At 36.4% G+C, this 23153-nt stretch overlaps 1 protein-coding gene and 1 long non-coding RNA gene across 4 annotated transcripts in view; both read left to right on the top strand.

The window, feature by feature from the left end:
* The first annotated feature begins 235 nt into the window (after positions 1–235).
* LOC131277169 (uncharacterized) overlaps positions 236–23153 on the top strand; it is a 52438-nt gene continuing 29520 nt past the window's right edge. Inside the window, exons 1-2 of one of the 3 annotated variants that reach the window (XR_009184333.2) lie at positions 236–542; positions 17360–17555. This is a non-coding gene — a long non-coding RNA (uncharacterized lncRNA). Of the gene's footprint in view, positions 543–17349; positions 17556–23153 lie in introns of all 3 variants that reach the window. The other 2 variants (XR_011647885.1, XR_009184332.2) reach the window with 2 other exon arrangements.
* LOC131277168 (lysine-rich coiled-coil protein 1-like) lies at positions 12392–14171 on the top strand. The gene has a single exon (XM_058291191.2). It carries the CDS (start codon positions 12805–12807, stop codon positions 13573–13575), a length of 771 nt encoding a protein of 256 aa, XP_058147174.1. The 5' UTR covers positions 12392–12804; the 3' UTR covers positions 13576–14171.

Here is a 23153-nt window from a genome sequence, read left to right as displayed (position 1 = left end):
AAGTATTAAGAGTTGTGAATTCATAAGCTTTCTAATCAATAGTGTCTGCTGTTTTAGCCTAGAATTGTGAATGATTAACCTGTCCATGTTGCAACACTGCTATGCAGGCAACACCCTCACCTATTAACCAAAAAACAAATGTTTAAAAGGAACAAGTTAGCAGACATGGCATTTGCATATCCTGTTTTTTTATCTCCTGTAAAACTGAAAGTTGAAAATCTTTATGATCCTGTGCAGTGTACCATGAATATAATAGAACAAAAACACTTTGAGACTCCGTGTCTCTCCTGTAAAGGACTGGTCACCACCCCTCCGATGGATTTGGTTACTTTTGATGAGGTCATTCATCATGAGTTGCAGGACTTATTGGAGTTCTGAGGTTTGGAACCCTTTAAAATGGATGGTACCCTAGTGGCCAGTCGGAGCCTCGCCCAGGAGGGGACACTCTGCTTGGGACTGTTTTACCAATCAGGACTCTGATCAACTGCAAAGGGATTCCCCAGCCATGTCAGAGATCAGATGTTGAGTTTCCCCCTTCTTTGGTGAGTAGTTGTATATACTTTCATTCTTTCCTATGTCTTTAATTGATTATTTTCTTTTGTGATTGCTCAGTTGTTATAAACATTTGATATAACCTGAAAATCATTTAATTGAATAAAGCTGCCTTTGCATAGCATTCAGAGTTTTTGCCTCTTCCTTAGCAGAACAGTGGGATTGTAAATGGTGTAGCCTCTGTGGAAGACAGTTTGGCGGTTCCTTAGGAACCTATATATAGAGCTGCCTATGATCCAGCAATTCCTCTACTAGGAATTTATCCAGAAGAACTGAAAACTGTGATGTGAAAAGACATTTGGACACCTATGTTCATAGAAGCATTATTCACAATTGCCAAAAGATGAAACAATCAAGTGTCCATCAACCAATGAATGGATTAATAAAATGTGTGTGTGTATACACACACACACACACACACACACACACACACACACAATGGAATACTGTGCTGCAGTAAGAAGAAATGAAATTGGGACACATATAAAAACATGGATCAATCTTTTTTTTAACAAGTCAATTTCATTGATCCATATTAATAAACATACAATTCACTCCAAACGTACAATCAATGGTATTTGTTATAATCACATACTTCTGTATTCATCACTTCATTACTAGAGCATTTTCATTATTTTAATAATAATAAGCAAAAAATAGACAAACAAGAAAATTCCTCACCTCTCAATCTCTATACTTCTCTCACTGTATATAGCTGGTTTCTGGGTATTCTATCCAAAATGTATAATCAATGGCCTTTAATATAATCAAAATGTTTCTTATCCATTATCTAAAAAATTTTATAACAATTTCATTACTCCAAAAAGAAAGACTCCAATCCTCTTAACTTTCCTTCCTCAGACCTACATGACCACTAATCTCTTTTCATCTTTATAAATTGATTTATATTTATTTTTTATATAAATTGAATCATACACTATGTAGTACTCTCTGTCACAACTCCTTCACTTAGTAAAATGCTTTTTAGGTGTGATATTAACATTTTGTGCTATTAACTTGCATTTGTTCAGCTTCAAAGAAAAACAGACTTATATGTAGTTCTACCCATATTCAAAGCTCACATAATATATTTATATTTCACATAACATATTTAGATCATATTAGTGCAATCATACAGCATTTGTCCTTTTGTGTCTGGCTTGCTTCACTCAACATAATATACTCCAGGTTCATCCATGTTTTCATATGTTTCACAACTTTATTTCTTCTTACCACTGCATAATATTCCATTGTGTGTATATTCCACAATTTGCTTATCCATTCTTCAGTTGATGGACAAGTGGGTTGTTTCCAACTTTTGGCTATTGTGAATAATGCTGCTATGAACATTGGTGTGCAGCTTTCTATTGACGTCATTGCTCTCAGTTCTTCTGGTATTGCCAGTTGCCATGGCAAGTCTATATTCAACTACTGTAGGCACTGCCAAATAGTCCTGCACAGTGGCTGTACCATTCTACATCCCCACGAACAGTGAATAAGCATTCCTCTCTCCCCACATCCTCTCCAACATTTACAGTTTTCTGACTTTTTACTAACAGCCAGTTTAATAGGTGTGAAATGATATCTCATTGTATTTTGATTTGCCTTTCTTTAACTGATAGTGATGTTGAAGGAATAAATTTTTATTCACCTTTATTCCTTAATTGCTAGTGATGTTGAACATTTTTTCATGTGTTTCTTTGACATTTGTATTGCTTCTTTGGAAAGTTGTCTGTTCAAGTCTTTTGCCCACTTTTTAATCATATACTTTGTCTTTTTATTGTTGAGTTGTATGATCTTATATATCATGGATATTAAACCCTTATTAGATATGTGATTGCCAAATATTTTCTCCCATTGAGTCAGCTGCCATTTCTCCCTTTTGACAAAGTCCTTTGAGGTGCAAATGTGTTGAATTTTGAGGAGGTCCCATTTATCTATTTTTTTTCTTTTGTTGCTTGTGCTTTGGGCATAAAGTTTAAGAAACTACTGCTTACCACAAGATCTTGAAGATGTCTTCCTAAATGTTCTTCTTGGAGTTTTATTGTTGTTGTTTTATATTTAAATCCTTGATCCAATTTGAGTTAATTTTTGTGTAACTTGTGAGATAGGGTTCTTATTTATTTCTTTTGTTTATAGCTATTCAGTTATCCCAACCATTTGTTGAAGAGACTATTCTGGTCCAGCAGGGTGGGCTTAATAGCTTGCCAAAAATTGCTTAAATGTAGAAGTGAGGGTAAATTTGTGAGTTCTTTATTCAGTTCCATTGGTCAATCAATCTGTCATTATGCCAGTACCATGCTGTTGCTTATCACTGTAGCAAGTAATGTGCTTTAAAGTCAGGAAGTGAGAGTCCTCCAACTATGTTCTCTTTTAAGACATTTTTTTGCTATTCAGGACCCCTTCCCCTAAGATGGATGAATCTTTAACACATTATGCTAAGTGAAATAAGCCAGACACAAAAGGACAAATATTGCATGGTCTCACTAATATCTAAATATGAAGAAGTAATGCATGGAGTTAAAACCTAGAGCATAGGTTATTAGGAGATAAAAGGAGGAAAACAAAGGAGTACTGATGCTTAATGTGTATAGAAGTTTTAATTGTCTTGACTGTAACAATTTGGAAATGATAGAGTTGGTGGTAACACATTACAGTGAGTAGAACTAACATAGTTGGTTTCTAAATGGGATTGTTGCTTCAAACAGTAGTCTAGGGATATAAACATCATTTGAAAGAAGGCTAGAGAATAAACTAGGGAGTGAATAATACAGTGAACCCAGAGGTGGATGACAATTTTGGTTAATAGTAAAAATGCAAGAATGTCCTATTGTGAACCAGAACAGATGTACATCACTATTGCAGGGTGGTGGAAATGTTGAGAATCATCAAAAAAATACAAGTAATATAACATATGGACTATAGTTAACAGCAATACTGTAATATTCTTGAATCAATTCCAAAGATGCACTGTGTTAATAATAGGGGGATGTGATAAAAATATGCCAAATGTATGCTATAGGCCACAGTTAGTGGTAATAGTCTGATGATATTATCTCATAATCAGTAAGAAATGTTCCAAAACGGCATGGATGGAAATTCCACACAAATGCAGGATTTTTTTGTAAGTTCACAATTTCTGTATTAAAAAATATATTAAAAAATAAAAAACAATCATTGTCTTGTAGATCTGGGAGATTGAAGTGCAAAATCTAGGTGTCAGCAGGGCCATGCTTCATTTGAAGACTGAAAGGAGACATAGTTTCATGACTCTTCTAGCTTCTACAGTTTTCCAGCAAGCCATGAAATCTTCTCCTCTGTGTCCTAATTTCCTCTTATAAGGACACCAATCATATTGCCCTGTACTATCCTAGTATGTTCTTGTTTGAAATTGCTTAAATTCAATCTGGAATGACCTTATTTTCAAATAAGATCACATTTTCTGATAATAAGGATTAGGATTTCAACATATCTTTTGGGGAAACAGAATATCTATACATAACTGTCTGCTCTCTGGCTCCCCAAAATCCATGTTTTTCCTATGTTAGTACATTCACCCCATCCAAACATCCCAAATGTCTTAAGCCATCCAGCATAAACACTAAGTCCAAAATCTCATATAAACCTGTTATGGGTATGGTAGATGCTGGGGCAAAAGTCCTCTCCTTCTGTGACCTAGAAAACAAGTTATCTTCTCACAAAATGCAATGGTGGAACTTGCATAGGATAGACATTCCCATTCCTGAAGGAAGAAATTGTAAGGAAAAAGCAGTCATGGGCCCCATTTAAATCCAAAACCCACCAGGGAAAATTCTGTTAAAGTTCAAGGCCTGAAAGTAATCTTGTGTGCCTCAATGCTCTGTCCTCAAGCTGGCTAGAATGGTGGTACTACTGTCTCTGAATACCAGGTCAGTGACTCTACCCTCCTGGCCCAAGGAGGTCTGTTAGGCCCAGACCCTTGCTTCCATGGCTCTGCTCTTGGAGTTATTCTTCCTTCATTTTGTTGGATCTCTTTCTCCTTCATTCCAGACTGACAGTATTTCTAGTGATTAAAATTCACAGAAACCTTGTCAGTGTTCTATTTAATTCTTGCAGGTCAAAGCCATAAAATAAGAGGGTCTTCTACAGATCTTTCCTAGATAAACACAGCTCTATTCCTAGCTTTTTCTGAGTTGGTTATTTGGATCTATGTGTCATACACTTTATCTTTTCAGCAAAGAAATTTCCAGCCTCACCTTCAACCCTGTTTCCAGAATACATTATTGGGTTAAACTGAGAGTTTTCCAAATCATCAATTGCTGGTTTCATTTTGGTTAATAGTACATTCCTCAATTTATCTTTTTACTCTCTCATTTCAGTAGAAGCATCAAGGAGAAACCAGGCAGTACCTTTCACATTTTCAAAATATCTTCCACTAAATATCCAGGTTCATGGTTTACAAATCTTTCCATCTAACACTGTCAAAATTTGCCCAGTTTCTCTGCTACTTTATGAAAAGGATCACCTTTACTTCATTTTCCAATAACACATTCATAATTTCCTTATAAGGACTACATGTTAACAGTTTCTTCAAGGCATTCTAGGCATTTTCAAATAATTGCCTCAATTCTTCTAGCTTCTACTGATTACTCAATTCCAAAGCCCCTTCTACATTTTTAGGTATCTGTTTCAGCAGCACCATTCTTCCCAGTAAAAAAACTCTTATTTTGCTAGTGCTGCTGTGGCACTTTGATATTGTTTAGGAATTCCAAAAATAGATATTGGATTATGTTTGTAAACTGACCTGTACTATCAGGCATATTAGATTATATTGGATCCAGAGGTTTAACTTTTACTTGATTAAATAATGATTAAGGTTTTGATTGGGCCATGTCAGCAGGATGTTGCCTCCTTGCCCCCTTGGTGGGCAGGGGCTCAGAGAAAATGACAAGGCACAGGAGTTTGGAAGTTTTGATCCTGGAGCCCAGGAAGTAAACACACAGAGAAGCAGATACATGAGGAAGGAGAGAAGTCTCCATTAAACCCAAGCAGAGGCTGTGGGGGTATAGATGAAACCATTCACCTGATAGCCTATACCTGGTCCTGTGGAGAAATTGAAGCAGCTGAGCCCTGAGAGAAATGAGTTCCAGGAAGAGAGGAACCCAGAAAGCCTGAACCCTGGCAGACATTGGCAACCATCTTGCTCTAACACATGGCAAAAGACTTTGGTGAGGAAAGTAACTTATGCTTTATGACCTGGTAACTGTAAGTTTCTACCCCAAATACGCTTTATAAAAACCAACTGGTTTCTGGTATTTTGGTTCAGCAACCCTTTGACTCACTAATACACTTGCCTTAACAAAGTACCACTAACTGGATGGCTTAAAACAATATAAATTTATTGCCTCATGGTTCTGGAGACTAGAAATTCCAAACCAATATATCAGTAGTGCCATGCTTCTCAGTCCATAGGTAAAATTCTGGTTCATGCCTCTTCTAACTTTCGGTGGTTTTCTGGCAATTCATGACATTCCCTCTTCTGTTTCTTTCTGTCTCTCTGTGTCCAAATTTTCTCTTCTTTTAAGGATACCAGTCATATTAGATTAAGGGCCTATGCTACTCCAATATGACCTCATGTTAATTTGCTTCATTCCATTTGTAATGATCCTGTTTCCAAATAAGATCTCACTCTGTGGGAATGAGGACTTTACCATATCTTTTTTGGGGTGCAAATTTCAATCCATAACAACTTAGCTTTCTTTCATAAATAAAATGAATGAAAATGAACAATGCCTTATGCTCAGGAAGTCATAGATACACTCAATGGCCATCTCCCAGCTCTCACCCACCCCCTCCTTTTCCCCTTTTGCTTATTTATGTGTAGATGTTTGGTATGTTTGTATTGTGCAAGGCAACTATGCAGCCTGAGTTGGGATGGGGTGGGGGAGACATTAAATCTTAACCAGCCCCAGCTGCTTGCCAGGGCACAGGGATTGCATGACGAATGCACATTGGTGGGGTTCCCTCTCCCACTGTATAAAAAGACAGCCACTTGAGCAGCACTAGTGTCCCTCATCTCTGAAATGAAGCAGGGGATGAACAACTGCCAACACTGACCTGAGCAGTTTGCCTCCCCAGGGCCCTAGCTATGATGGAATCTTTTCCCCTGCTCTTTTGGACCCTCTTCTGTGTAAGTAATAATGTTGTTGCTTGCTGAAAATCTCTGTTGTGCTTGAGACTGTGTTCCCATCATGCACTATGTACCAACTGGCTCCAAACTTTCCTCTTTTCTTCCTTTCCTTCAATACCCAATGTAAAAATTTTATTTTTGTTAACATTTATCTTTATACTGATACATGCTTATAACAGCTTACTTGATTACTGTGTGATGTTGACTTACAGCTATTATAGATATAGTCAGTGAAAACACTGTTTCCCATCTTCTTTCTGCCTTTCACCACCCACTGCTTTCCCTTGTTCACAACCTATTTATGAGATATAATTCATGTATGATGATATTCATTTAGATAAAGTATACAATTCAATGGTTTTAGTGTATTCCTAGAAATCTAAGCTTAAAAATTTTTCATTAACCCCTGACAAAACCTTGGACCCATTGGGAGTAATTTCCTATCTACAGTCCCCGACCCCCCCCAACCTTTGGAAATAACTTATTTACATTCTACCTTTATGGATTTGCTTATTCTGGAAATTTATATAAATGGAATCATATATTATATAACTTTTTGTGTCTTTTTTTAGGAGGTACTGTGGATTGAACCCAGGAACTCAGACATGGGAAATAAGCACTCAACCACTGAGCTATATTTGCTTCCCAATGGGAGTTAGTTTTTTCATTTGTTTTTAGAAGGTACCAGGGATCAAATCCAGGACCTCATACATGGGAAACAGGTCCTCAACCATTTATTCTACATTTGTTCCCCTGGGTCTTTTCATTTTTATAGCTGAATATTCCATTGTAAGGATATACCATAGTTCGTCCATTCATTCTTTCATCTGTTGATAGTCATGCAGGTTGTTTCTACCTTTTAGATATTATGAATAATCTTGTTATAATCATGTAAAAGGTTTTTTGTGACAGTTTGAAGTTTTGTGAATCTTAGAAAAGATCATATTCTTTGAACTAATCCATTCCTGTTGGTTTGGGGCCCTTTTGATTGCATTAGATTCAGTTCAGGAAATTGGATTAGATCACTTTTTAATAGATTGCTTTGAGACTATTGGGCTATGTGTCAGTGAAGCATGACCTAGATTGGGTCCCCAGCCTCTTGCTAGAGCCTTATATAAACTAAGAACTGAAAGCAGAAACACAGAGAAAGACAGCTGCAATTTTAACTTTACCATGTGAGAAAGAGAACTGCAGGAAGACAATGAAATACTGGGAGGCTGAAAGAGAGGCCAGATGCTGGAATCAGTGGAGCAGGCCTGAATTGAGGAGAAGCTGTCATTTTGCTTTACTATGTGGCGGGACTCTGGGATCCACCTAGCAGTTGACCTTTGGTGAGAAGGCATCTCTGTTGGGCTGTGATTTGGCTATTTTCACAACCTTGGAACTGTAAGCTTAAACCTCAGTAAATTTCCAATTATAAAAGCCAACCCATTTCTGGTATTTTGCATTGGCAGCCTTAGCAAACTAAAACATTTTTGCATGAACATATGTTTCCAATTATATTTATTATCTATTATACCTCTATGTTTAGCATTTTGTGGAATTGCTGAACTGTTTTCCAAAGTGGCTATACCATTTTACATTGCCAACAGCAGTGCATGAGAGTTCCAATTTCTCTACATCCTCAGTAAAACTTGGTATTTTCTTTTGTATTTTGTTTTGATTTGTTTTTCTTAAATTATAATCACTGGTAGGTGTGAAGCCGTATATTATTTTGGTTTTGCTTTTCATTTCTCTAATGACTAATCATGTCAAGCATCTTTTCATATGCTGTTTAGACATTTATACATCTTTGGGGAAATGTTTATTCAAATCCTTGGTCTTTTTTTTAAAAATGTGGTCATTCTTTTTCTTATTTCATTGTAGAACTCATTTAAATATTTCAAATTTTTCTTTTGTTTTTGTTGCTGTTTGCACTTTTGTTGTTAGATCTTAAACAAAATCTTTGGACATCTGAAAACTTAGCAGTAATGATGCTGGACAATTAAAATATTTATTTCATCAGTGAAACTCACTAATATGTATAATTGAGATCTCAGAAAGGATATATAATCTTTATTTCAATTTAGTGTTCTCTATTCTTGCCACCAATTCTGTATTGTCAAACAATTGTCAAATTCTTCTTCACCTTGCATGTGTTATTTGGCAATATTACTGACATAAAAAAAGAAAGATAGAATGAAGGAAAATAAAAACTTTGCCTGACTGATAGTCACAAAAATGTATTCCTACAATTTATTCTGAGAGTTTCTTAATATTAGCTCTTATATTTAGTTCTATGATTCATTTTGAGTTATGCTCATTGTTTTTTGGTTCTACCATTTTTAATTGTCAGGGTATATAACATTTACATTGTGATATTCTGATTTACTCTCTAATCAAAATTTGTTTTGGTTGAGATATATGTGTATATTTTTCAGTGTTCATCTCTAGTTTCTGCCATTTTTCCCAATTTTCTCTTCATTTAGTATCATTTAAATTTGTCCTCTATTAGTTTTTCTAAAAAATTGCCTCATGACAACAATATTCCATGAGCTCTGATATATTTAAACTGTTTTTCTATAACTTTTTTACCTGAAGGCCAGCTTGACTCAATATAATCTCCTCTTTCTTCTTTTGATTTTCTAATATATATTGTTCCACTTTCTTATGTTGTTGAATATTGTGGTGAAGAAATCGGCAACTGCCTAATTTTTATTTTCATGAGTAATTTTGTCTTTTATACTGGTTTCCTGAAGTATTTTTCTTTAAATTTAGGTCAAGATGGACCAAAATAGACTTTTTATTATTCTTCCAATGGGATAACTCTTATTGTTGGTGTAAAGGCAGTGGCCCCCAGAGGTTCTCAGGGATGGGACGGGAAGAGTAAATGTAATATGTGGGCATTTTTGGTACATTGGAACTGTCCTGCATGACATTGCAGTGACAGATACAGACCATTGCCTATTTTGTCATAACTTACAAAATTGTGTGGGATTCCCATATGCCAAACTCCCTCCCCCCTCACACTTTTCCAAACTAACAGCATCCTTCATTAATGTCGTCAATTTGTTACAACTGATAAACTCATATTGAAGCATTGTCACTATCTGTGGATTATAGTTTACATTATAATTTACACTGTCTATTTTAGTTCATTGTTCTTTTCCCATTCTTGAGGATTTTGAAATGGTGATGACTGCTCTGCCTCTAAATTAGAGGGGCTTAGATATCATGGGACAGATGCATGGGACTATCTTGCTTACAGTTGCAGACTCTCTCTGTTCTTTGGATGGGTGTTGTCCATCATCATCGCCTTGTTAATTTTACTGGGTTAGTCCAATGAACTGGAGAGTAGGTGATGCAAATCTGCTGAGATTCAGGGCCCAACTCTTACCCTATTTTATATATCTACATTTTCTCTTTAATAGCATCTAATTATTTCTTTCTAAATAAGCTTTCTACATTTTCTAATTTCTATCCTTGATATTTCCTCCTTACTATGTTTTATCCATTTTTCTTTTCATCCTTCATCACAACATGTATTCTCATCCACTTATACATTTATCTTCATCTATACTAGAGGAGCTTTATTTATTCACAAGGAAACCAAGATACCAGGTTTTTGTATACCTCATAACGTACTTATCAAATATTTTTTCCACAAATTAATTGTAGTTGTTAACAATAGCTCACTATGTCAAGTTGCAATATCTATCAGACAATCAGAAAAAAAAATGGCTTCGGATTTGGCAAAAGGCCAAAATGAGTGCTAAACACATATTTTGTTAATGATTATAGGAAGAATCATTCCTGGACTTTTTTTGGATTTAATTGAAGTTAACATGTTAAATGTATAGATTAAATATCTGAACAACTATCTACATGGAATGCTTTCTTAAATTATTTTTCTTTATGATCTTTGATAATATATTAAATTATGCTATTATGATTTATTCCATTTGATTTATCCATTGTCCCTTGTTAAGATGGAAATGTCTACCTGAGCAGACAACATTATTTCTGTATTTCCAAAAGTGTGTACTTTGGAAATCTATATCCATTTGAAGTTAATTGTTATTCTATGAAAGAATAACAAAAATAAATAACCTTGAGAAACATTGGTTTAAATAAAATTTTTAAAAAGTTCCTTTTCTATGGGACTTCTCAGACCCTGCAGTAATCTAATGTGCATTGTGATATTTGAAGTTGGAAAAATAGGTAGCATTTCCAAAGCTAATTTGGCCATAAGCACTTTTTTAAAAAAATCTTCTATTATACTACTAATCTCCCAAATTTAGTTTTGAAATTTCTCTGCAGCAAAGTTATGGAAATTCTTTATAACATGAGATAATTTCTCACTGACAGATTATTGATAAAAGGATCTTGAGTGGAGGACAACACATTTAAGATTTGATCAGTCACAAAAGAAGAAAGCAAGTTGCTGAGACCAACTCAGCAATGGGTTTTCACGAATGGAAGGCAATGCAGAATGGAAGAAATAAAAGGACAGAAAGATACAAGAGAGGAAATAAAGAGGGGACCAGGGTACTCACAGCTTCTGAAACTGAGAGCCTCAATCCTAGTTTCCACATGGTATTTATTTAGGAACTAACAAGCAGCTGTTTGTTATTTAATATAATAAGGAACAGGTGCAACATTTACAATAATAAGGTACAGGTCATACAAAGTTCAAATGCCTCCTCATGCAAACATTTTTGTGTGTGTGTGCTGACTAGACAGTATTCCATCTATTCAAGGTCTGGTGTTCCTAAACCCACACTTTTTGTCTGCATTATGGAAATGTTTCAACTTCTAACCATGTTCCTTACTGTTTTCCCAAAACAATTGAAAGATATCCCTGCATTGAGATCAGGAATCTGCCTCTGGCCTGGCTTAGGTCTGTAAAGTTGCTCTGGATTAAATGACCAGTAGGGAATAAAGGCTCTGGCAGGAACATGGCCAAGTATCACTTACACCTTTTGACTCTATTATTTTCATGGTATCTGGCAACTAGTATAGATAAGATGTATTAGCCTTTGGATCATATGTAAATCTTCTACAGCTCTTCATCTTGAAAGTCATTTATAAATATTGCTATTGCAGTAATATTCACCAAGTATACTCTTTCTACTTGGCAAAACTGGCATGGAAATAATTCATATTTGGGAATAAAATTCCTATCTTTATCAGTGAAGCCATCATTCTCTTGGGAATTCAGCATTATAAGTTGGAAAACATCCAAGACACTTGTATCTCTTTGGTTGCCTTCTTAAATACATGTCTGAGGTCTGTCTCATTAATTTTCTTGCATTATTTTCATTTTAGTTCAGAACTCTCTTCTCCCACCATTCTTATCATGGTCAGATTCTTCTTCATAAAAAAACATTTAAAATTATTTATATCAATCCCTTGCTCAAACACCATCATGGATCCTATGTCCAGACTCTTTAAGGTGTCATTCAAGGAATCCCATGTCTGAGTCTGTGTATACTTTTCCAACAATGTGTTCTAAATTCCTCTACTACTATCTCTTTGCTCCAATCAGAGTGACCTATTCTTAACACTGTAAGCATGATTTTATGTTCATTCCTTCCTGTCCTTAGATCTATTCACCTATCTAAAATTAACCAATTTTTCGCTCCTCGTCCCGCCCCGCCTGCTCGGCGGCGGAGGCGGCGGCGGCGGCGGCGGCAGCAGTTGTCTCTGCCTCTCCGCCACCTCCACCCCGGCTCGTGTCCCGGCCGGCGGTGTTGGCGGGGAGGGGGACGGTAGTTTGTAGACGCCCGCCCCTGCCTCGGAGAAGATACCACATCAAATGAATAAAGATTGAAACTTTTTACAGATGCCTTTGTAAAATATATGGAATAGCTACGGTTTGAATCACAAAGGATTTCCCAGTTTGAGGTGAATGGGAGTGGAATACTGGACAAAAATAGATTTTATAATCTCTGCATCATGATTTTTGGCTCCCCAGTTGTGGCCCAGTCTCACTGTGTGGGGAAAGTTCATGCTAAAAATCTGAAGCACATAAAGGGCGAATATGATCAGATTTCTCCACCATGTTCTCAGCCTGATAAGGAGAATCCCTTGTTGTCAACCTAATGAAGCATTCAAAGAAAACATATGACTCTTTTCAAGACGAACTTGAAGATTATATCAAAGTGCAGAAAGCCAGAGGCTTAGAGCCAAAGACTTGTTTCAGAAAGATGAGAGAGGACTATTTAGAAACCTATGGGTACAAAGAAGAGGTTGACTCTAGACCCAGATATAGAATGTTTGAGCAAAGACTCCCATCTGAAACTGTCCAGACTTACCGAAGATCATACAATATTTCACAAGCAGTGGAAAACCATTTACCTCAGTGGCTACCAGATCATGACAGCAGACTGAGACCAGACTCTCTGAGCTACTGTCACCTCCCCAGGGACTACTCAGAAAAACCAGTACCCCTGCACGTTAGTCAGCAAGAATATAATTGTGGCTCATATAGTGTAGAATCTGGAGTTTACAAACACCTCTCCTTAGAAAATAGTACCAGTTCCCATCAAGCCAGTCACAAACAAACACATCAGAAGAGAAAAAGGCACCAGGAAGAAGACAGAGAAAAACCAGAGGAGGAGCAGCCCAAGCATAAGAGGAAAAAAAGTTATGAGGAAATAGATTTAGACAAACACAAGAGCATCCAAAGAAAGAAAGAAGAGGTGGAAACAGTCAGTGTCAGTACAGAAAAGATTAAGAATCGAAAAGAGAAAAAAAGCCGAGATGTAGCCTCTAAGAAAGAGGAACGTAAGCGTAGAAAAGAGAAAAAAGAACAAGGCCAAGAAAGGACAGAGGAGGAAATGCTTTGGGACCAGTCTATCCTCGGATTTTGAAGCTATTTATTTGGTTCTCCCAAAGTTGAATTGAAAAAAGTAGTTGAAGGAGTTGATTTCATGAAGTTTGTGTTCATATCACTTTTCTAATATTAACAGGTACTTCAACCTCTAACAAAGGCCACGTGAACAGAAAGTATTTCATATGCTTGCTCCCCAACATGGAAATTACTTTTCCTCATTCTCTAGAAGTATTATTACATTTTTCTTACATATAATTTCCCTTAATGAGAGTGACTACTTTTATTCATCAAATTGCTGTGATAGTAGAATTGTTTTCCCTTCAGAGGTCATTTATTTTAAATTGGAGGATTAATAGGCTTTGCAGTATCTATTTCTTGATTGAGTTTGTTTTAGTTTGGGTGGGGTATTTTTATGTTTCTTGGCTTTCTCTATGAAGCAATTTAGACTGATTTTTTTTTTCTTTGTTAAATCTAACTTGCACTATTTTATAGGTTGGAAAGTGAAAAATGAGATATATTATAATAAGTTTAGATTACATATAGTTTTAAAAGTTATCAAAGAATTCTGATATAAAATCAGTTTATATTCTGGAAACATTTATAATAAAGTTCTAATTTCTACATGTTAAAAAAAATAAAATAAAATAAAATAAAATAAAATTAACCAATTTTTCAACATTCAGATCAAACATTGAAATGAAGCTCTCCACAAAAGCATCAATGCATAGTCTACCTATTTTGGACTGATTTAACATTTGCCCTCTGTACCAATGATTTGGGACTGGGTGTTATTACATACTGTATTGTTGTGTGTTATCTCCTGAACTAAAAGCTAAGCTAATTGAAGGTAATAGCTATAACTTATGCTTCTTTGAATCCCCTAAACAAAAAGATTTTGAGGAATTCTAGTGGAGCAAATACATTTTCCTTAAATAAAAATATTTCAAATGAGTATATTGAACATAAAAAAAGAGATCCAGTCTTCTTTTCCTCAAAAAAGCATATATTTTCCTGTATTCTGACCCTATAATAGTATTCAAAATTGTATCCTTTCCTTCCTACAGTATTGTCTACATGTACAATATTATTGTCCATGGGAAAGCCTCTTATTTATACATAATTAAATTCTCATTTATCATTCATTTTTTTACTAGAAAAGAATATTGAAATATTATTTCTGTTAAATTTGGAAAGAGAATGTGATGGCTTTGTACCACACAGTCTCCCAAATTTAGTACTTCTCTATCTCAGGAAACTTCATATTTCTCTAACATTCAAATGAATAATTCATATCTGTAATAAGTAGACATGTTATTCTTTTTGGGAAGCATAGGAAATTGTTTCTGATGATCCTAAATTGTTTATCAAACTACCTGGAAAGTGTTGCCTTGATTTCTTTATTGACTAATTATAATAGACCATATTTTAGCATGGGTTTATAGTACAGGATCAGATTGCAGATGCCTTGTATAGCAAACTTATTCTTTCTTTTCCTTTTTCTTTTCCTTGAAAAGAAAATCACTTGAAAAAATGCCAGCATTTGTAGTCCTTATATGAAATGTGTCTCCCAGCAAAATTTCAAGGAAAATTTGCAGGCAACTAGTATATGTGTTTGTGTGTGTTTGTGAGTGTGTGTGTGTGTGTGTGTGTGTGTGTAAATGGGAGCTGGATTGACAGTGAAGAAGCCTAGAACCAGAGCTTCCTTAAAAAGCACAGAGACAGATTATCTTTAGTATACATATGGGACAATACCATGGTAGTTGCCTGGAAACAAGTAAAAGGGAGTCAAATAATTGAAAAAATTCTAGTGCCCCTGTGAACTAAATTGATCTTTAAACCTAGTATAAAGAGGGGTGGTGAACAATTTAGCTTACATAATTCAGTGATTGAAAAGATATGTAATTTTAAAAAATTGCATTTGAATTTCTTTCACCTTATTGTACTTATTTTAAAGGGACATCTAAAGACAGTATTAATTGACTCTTTCAAAGAATTTGGGAAATAGAATGGTACAGATATAAGGAAATGTTTTACAGAGTCATTGAAATCTTGTACATGACTAGGGTATCTTGGAGGATAAGCCTTTTCATTACATATTTATAACCCTACTCTCCAATATTCTACCCTATTCAAAGAGTTGCATATTAGCTTGACAGTTTAAGGCAATGCTTTAAAATTACCTTTATTAGTCTCACATCACATCTCTTCTTCCCTCTCTCTGCCCTCAGACTACCGTGGCCACATTCTCCACATCAATGCTACAGTTTCTTCCATTACTAGTCACAATAATTCTATAGTAGAATAACAGTAAGTCCACTCTAATCCATATTTTATTCCTCCATCCTGTGGATCCTGGGATAGTGATGTCCACTCCACCTCCACATCAAGAGGGGCTTAGATTCCACATGGTTGGTGGATGCAACTCTCCTGCTTGGAGTTGTAGGCACTCTTTGTTTCCTGGTGTGGTGGTTGAACATCTTCACCTCCCTGTTAGTTGACCTGGGCAAGTCCAATGAACCGGAGAGTAGGAGTTGCAACTCTGCTGAGGCCCAGGGACCAGGTGGGCATTTTCAGGAATTGGAGTTGTCCTAAATGATATTGCATGGATAGATGCTGAACATTGTATACCCTGCCATAGCCCACTGAAAGTACTGGGGGATAGTGTAAACTACAATGTAAACTCTAATCCATGGAGGGCAGCAGTACTCCAAAATGTATTCACCAAATTCAATGAATGTGCCACAATAATGAAAGAAGTTGTTGATGTGGGAAGAGTGAGGGGCAGGGTGTGGGGCATATGAGAAACCCAAAATTTTTAATGTAACATTTTCTGCGATCTATTTATCTCCAAAAAATCAATTAAAACTTTTAAAAATTCCTTTTTTTAGAAATCTGAAACAGAAATGACTTCAGAAAGGTTGGGATGAGTAATACAATTCTGCTCAATGGTTTTCAGTGTAGGATACAAAGATATCATACAGTGGAATGAGAAGATCTCTCAGGATAATTGCGCTCTTTAAAGCATGAAAGATACCCTATGTATCAAACTTGAGAAGGGTAAGAAAGACAAATGCAGATGATTTTTATGGAAACATCAAGCCATTTTAGAGTTAGAAGAAATGTAATGTAAGAAATTGTTCCAGGAGTTATAACATTATATTGTTCAATGTTAAATATAAGTATGGTATTATGTTTTTTAATGTTATTAAATAGTCCTTTTTTAGAAGTTTCTGTACTTAGGCTAATACATTGCTGTCAAGTGAACTGATAGAGCAACCATTCATTTATTCAATAAACATTTATCAGATATACATTAAGAATCCATTGTCTCCATGTCTTGGGCAGGTAGGGATAAAATATGATCAATCTCTAAGCCCTGCAGAGTTGAAACCCATTGCTCAGTAGAGGAGATGCTGTGTGTGGTGGCTTGAAACTGTATGTACCCCAGAAAATAATATTCCTAAAGCTAGTCCATTCCTTTGTCTGTACACCTATTGTAATAAGTCCTTTTATTTTGAGGTACTGGGGGCTGGGGTTTGAGCCCAGGACCTCATATGTCAGAAGCTGATGCTCAAACAGTGAGACATATCAGCTTCCCTGAGTTGGTTTTTTGGATTGTTTTGCTTATTTTTTGTTGTTGTTGTTTCCTTTAGTTTTTTCAGGAGGCACCAAAAACCAAACCTAGGACCTCCTATGTGGGAGGTAGGAACTCAACTGCTTGAGCAATATCTGTTCCTCTAAATAAGACCTTTTGATAAAGTTACTTCAGTTAAGGTACAGCCCAGGGTGTGTCTTAATCCTTTTATTGGAGTCCTTTACAGGAGAATGGAATTCAAAGAAAGAAAAGCCATGAAGTGAGAAAATGAAACCAAGAAAGCCCAGAGGGAAGGGGAGAGAATAGCAGACGCCATCTTGATATGTGGCAGAGGAGCCAAGGATCACCTGTAGCCAATCTTCAGGAAGGAAGCATTGCCTTGATGATGCCTTGATTTGAACGTTTTTCTCCAACACAAAACTGTAAGTTTGCAAGCTAATAAATTCCTATTATTAAAAGCCAACCTGTTTTATGGTATCACTTTTGAGCAGCTTAGAAAATTAAAACAATATGTAAATAAATAATTACAACATTGTAATAGATGATGTCATAGAACATCATACAACGTTGCCCAGAAAAAAAAGAAAGCAATTGCCTGAGAAATTAGGAAAGGTTTCATAGGAAGGGTATTTGAGTTGAGTCCAAATTGATGAATAGGAAATTTTGTTAGATGAGGAAATCTGGAAGGATCTGCCAGGAAAGATAATACGTAAAAAGTCAAAGAGGCCTGAAAAAAGAAATGGGACAGTAAAGGAATGGCTAAAAGTTGTGACTAAAATTGTGGGAATCTGTGGTTACAACTAATGAAGACTTTTAGAAACCAGTGGACCTTAAAGCCTGTTGATCATCAAAATTTTTATTGGACTTTTATAAAAATACAGATTATTTGAGTCTACTCCTGGAAATTTGTATTCATTAGGTCTGGGATAGAATGAATGGGTTTTTAAATGGTCCCCTTGTTATTATATTGCTCAGGCAGGTTGGGAATCTATGTTCTAAAGTATTACTCAGTTTTTTTCCTTATTTTATTTAGAGAAGTTGTGAGTTTACAAAACAATAATATATAATGTGCAGAATTCCCATGCAATACCTCTACACCAACACCTTACAATGTTGTGGAACAGATTATGGAAGAACATGTTCAGACTATTAACACTAATTATGGTCCATTGTGTACCCATGGTATATATTTCCATACACCCCTTATTATTAACAGTATGTATTAGTATTGTACATTTCTTATAGTTCATGAGAAACTCATATTTGTACTATTAACCACAGTCAATCTTCCACCACTTGGTTCACTGTGTTCTACAGTCCCATGCCTTCTATGTTCTACCCAAACTAAACACTCAGTGGCTCTCACTTTCATCACTGAGTTGTGCAGTCATTGCCCCAATAAACTTTTGAATGTTTTCTATAGTCCAAAAGAAAAAAAAATCCCATAACCCCTTATTACGGATGCTTAGTATTGTTATAATACCTTCTCTGACATTGATGCAAGAATATTACATATTTCTCTTAACTATAGTCCTTAAGTTACATTAATTGCATTGTCCATACATCACTATATTCTCACCAACTTGTGATACTGACATACATTTGCTCTACTTCATAGAATATTTTTGTATTTCTGTTATTAATCACAATCTTTATCCACCTCCAGTTTTACTATGTTATTCAGTCCTGAAATTATGCTCTTGCTTTCTTTCAATAGATGTTTAAATCCCTAGACTACCCATTTCAGTCACAATTCCATTTATAAACCACCAGTGTTAGTTATAATCACTATAATGTGTTGCAATCCTTGCTATCCATTGCTACACATTTATAGTCTAGCTAATTGAAAATTCTACATTCCTTAAGCATCACTATCTCTGCTAAGTCCTTATTCTATCTCCTAGTAACCTATAGTCTAGGTTTTAATTCCAAGTTTGAGGAGGTCCCATTTATCCATTTTTTCTTAAGAAACCACTACCTACCACCAAGTCTTGGAAATGTTTCCCCACATATTCTTGTAGGAGTCTTATGGTTCCCCATTTATATGTATGTCTCTGATCCAAAGGAAAAAATAACTTTTTGTATAAGGTATGAGGTAAGGATCCTCTTTCTTTCTTTTTTTAAATATATTTATTTAGTTAGTTTTTGAAATATATTTTTAATTTTTTAAAAAGATACTTAGATTATACCAAATGTTGCATGAAATATATAAGGGAATCCCATATACTCCATTCCCCACAACTCCCACTTTTCTCTACATTAACACTTCTTTCATTAGTGTGGTAAATTCATTGCAATGGATGAACACATTTGGAGCATTACTACTAGCCATGCATTATAGTTTACATTGTAGTTTATACTCTCTCCCGTTCAATTCTGTAGTTCATGGCAGCATGTATAATGACCTGTATCTGTCATTACAACGATATTCAAGACAATTCCAAGCCCTGAAAATGCCCACCTATTGCACCTCTTTTTCCCTCTCCCTGACTTCAGCATGTCCAATGGCCACTGTCTCCAAATCAATGATATAATTTCTTCCATTGCTAGAATCTCAATATGTCTATAGTAGAATACCAGCAAGCCCACTCCAGTTCATATTTTATTCCCCAATCTCAAGGATTCTGGGATGGTGATGCCCACTCCACCTCTAATTGAGAGGGGACCTCAATCCCATATGGCTAATGGATGGGACTATCTTGCTTGCAGTTGTAGACACTCTCAGTTCCTTGGTATGGTGGTTGTCCATCCTCACATCCTTGTCAGCTTTCCTTGGTGAATCCAATGACCTAGAGAGTCGATGTTGCAACTCCACTGAGGCTCAATGTCCAGTTGGTATATCAACAGCTCAAAGAATCAAGTCTCTTGGATGTACACATACCAACTCCAGCACCAACTATAGGTTCAAATAGAAGGGATAGAAGAGGTACATGTAGAGAAGTGACATCTGAGTCTAACTCTTCACACTTGGGAGCACAAATTCTAAAGTAGGTACAACTGGTGAGGCACCAAACTCCAGAACTATCTGCCATGAATGTAGGATCTAAGGTCCAGAGACCTCAGGAGCCCTACTATTTGGGGATGTATCTACTCTGTAGACTATGAGATCCTTCTGAGATGTGCATAAGTGTTGCCACTGGGATGACCACCCTACTCACTTTGAAGTCTCTTAGGAATATAAACTCATTTGTCTTTAGCTTTTTTTTAGGTTTCCTTTATTTTTAATGTATTTTTTGAAGATACATAGATCACAAAAAAAATGTTAATTTAAAAAATATAAGAGGTTCCCACATACCCACTGGTCCACCCATTCCAAATCCTCCCACATCAACAACCTCCTTCATCTTTGCAGCAAATAATTACATTTAGAGAATACGTCTTGGAGCACTGATGCACCACATGGATTATAGTTTACATTGTAGGTTACACTTTACCCTAGTACATTCAGTGGGTTTTGGCAGGGTATGTAAAGTCCAGCATCTGTCCCTACAATATCATTTAGGACAATTGCAAGTCCTGAAAATGCCCCCATATCTCTTCTGTTCTTCCCTCTCTCTGCCATCAGCAACTACAGTGGCCACTTTCTCCACATCAATCCTACAGTTTCTTCCATTACTAGTCACAATAGTTCTATAGCAGAATAACAGTAAGTCCACTCTAATCCATATTTTATTCCTCCATCCTGTGGACCCTAGGATGATGATGTCCACTCCACCTCTATATTGAGAGGGGGCTTCTATCCCACATGGTTGATGGATGTGATTCTCCTGCTTGGAGTTTTAGGCACTCTTGGTTCTCTGTTGTAGTGGTTGACCATCTTCATCCCCCTCTTAGCCGACCTTGGTAAGTCCAATGAACTAGAGAGTAGGAGTTGCAACTATACTGAGGCTCATGGCCCAGCTTACACATGGCCAGTCCAGAGATTCAAGTCTCTTGAGTATACACCAACCCCAGTGCCAACCACAGGTCAAGTAAAATTGCCAGGTGAGGCATGTGTAGAAAGGTCACATCTGAGTCCAATTCCATCACATTCAGGAACACAAATTCCAAACTGATGCCCACTGACAAGGCACTGTACTCCAGAGCCAACTGCCATGACTGTAGAACCTGTTTGTCTCCATACCCTCAGGAGCACCAGTAACTGGGATTGTATCTACTTTGGCTGTCTCTGGGATCTTTCTGAGGTGTGCCTAAGCGTGACCCATTGTTGACCTTCTGACTCTTTATGAAGACTCTTAGCCATATAAACTCTTTTGTCTTTACCCCCTTTTATTCAAGATCTTTTTCTAGTTGCATCACCAGTTAGTGATTGGTAGTAATCACTTGGCACCAGGGAGGCTCATCCCCAGGAGTCATGTCCCATGCTAGGGGTAGGCAATGCTGAGTTTGACTTAGAGAGTCGCCACATTTGAGCAACTTAGAGACTCTCAGGAGGTAACTCTTAGGCACCCTCCAGCTCTTGGCCTAGTTCAAATTTCAGGCACACAGACTCATAAGCATAATCATCAGTATCAAGTGTTCATCATTGGACCATCCTTCTTCAGTGCTCTTTGCCCTTGCACTTGGGGAATTTTTGCTATTCCATTGGGGAATGTGTCTTTTTCTTTCCACCACTTTATTTAAAGTCTTTTTTCAAATGCATTGCTTTTTGATGTTTGATAATAATCCATTGATGCCAGGGAGGAGGCTTATCACTGGAGTCATTTCCCATGCTGGGGAGCATGTAATGCATTTATATGCTAATTTTGGCTTAGAGCCAGGCCAAATTTGAGCAACATAGAGGCTCTCAGGAGGTAACTCTTATACACCCTACAACAGTGAGCTAAGTTGCAATTCCAAGAGCAAAGGCTCATAAACATAATTGTCAAAATCAAGGGTCCACCAGTGGAACATCATTCTTTACTTGTCACTAGCTGTTCCATTAGAGAATATGTCATACATCCCCCAGGATGGGAATTCAACACTCCTTCAGTCACCTTGTGAATTCCCACACACCATCACAATGCCCCATGAATATTTAGACACACTTATATACCTTAATTTTTATGCCCAGGAGAACTTTCTCCCCTCTATCCCCCATCATTGACAACCCAAACAAATGATCCTCCCCTGACACAGTTGTGACCCTTCTGTGACCCAAAACTTCTTCAAAAATTAAGTCAAGAATATCACCAAATACAATTAATAGGAAAATGAAATGATTGGTTTAAGCATAAGACATAAAATACATAATAATTTAGAAAAGTAAAACTAAAATTAAAATTTGAAAATGGGATATTAATAAATGAAAACATTATTTTTTGGCATTTTCCTTTCATCACAGTGATATCTGTTGTCCTGGATGTATAGTGACATTTTCTTCCATTTCTTCCCAATGGCTTACTTTTTTTCATTTTGTGTTTGAAGAAGTTTTAGTTCAAAGTAAAGTCACATATATAACACAGGGGAAGCAGCTGTGGCTTGAGCAAATGAGCTCCCATTTACCATATGGAGGACCTGGGTTCAATCCCTGGGACTGCCTGGTGAAAAAAAAAAAGGAAAAATTTGCCCTAGACATGCTCAGAGAGGCTCTAGGCTCTCATGCAGTATGGAGAGGCACAAGGTCACTAAGCAGCATGGATAGGCACAAAGCCACTGTATGGTCCCTACATGAGTGAAGCAATGCACCAAAAAGACAATGATGCAAACAGATAGAGAAAAATAAAGAACACAAGGAAGTCCCCTGTACCCAACATCCTCCCACTTTCACTTCCTGTATCAATAACATTTTTATATGTGAATGGTACATTTGTTATATCTGATGTACAAATATCAAACATAGCCAATAACCATGGTCAATGGTTTACATTATGATCTACACTCTAGATCATACACTTTTATAATTTTTAAATGAAATTCAACATGTCCTGTATCCATGATTGCAAAATCATGCAGAACACTTCCATTTCTCCCCAAGTATCCCCTCTTCCATCTACTCCATTCATCCCTCCTCCTCCCTTTGAAGCCACAGGAACCACCAG

This window comes from Dasypus novemcinctus, chromosome X (genome assembly GCF_030445035.2).
Source record: "Dasypus novemcinctus isolate mDasNov1 chromosome X, mDasNov1.1.hap2, whole genome shotgun sequence".
In the NCBI taxonomy this organism is placed as follows: Eukaryota; Metazoa; Chordata; class Mammalia; order Cingulata; family Dasypodidae; genus Dasypus; species Dasypus novemcinctus.
Note: the sequence above shows the minus strand (reverse complement) of the source record. Positions and strands in the feature narration are given on the sequence as shown.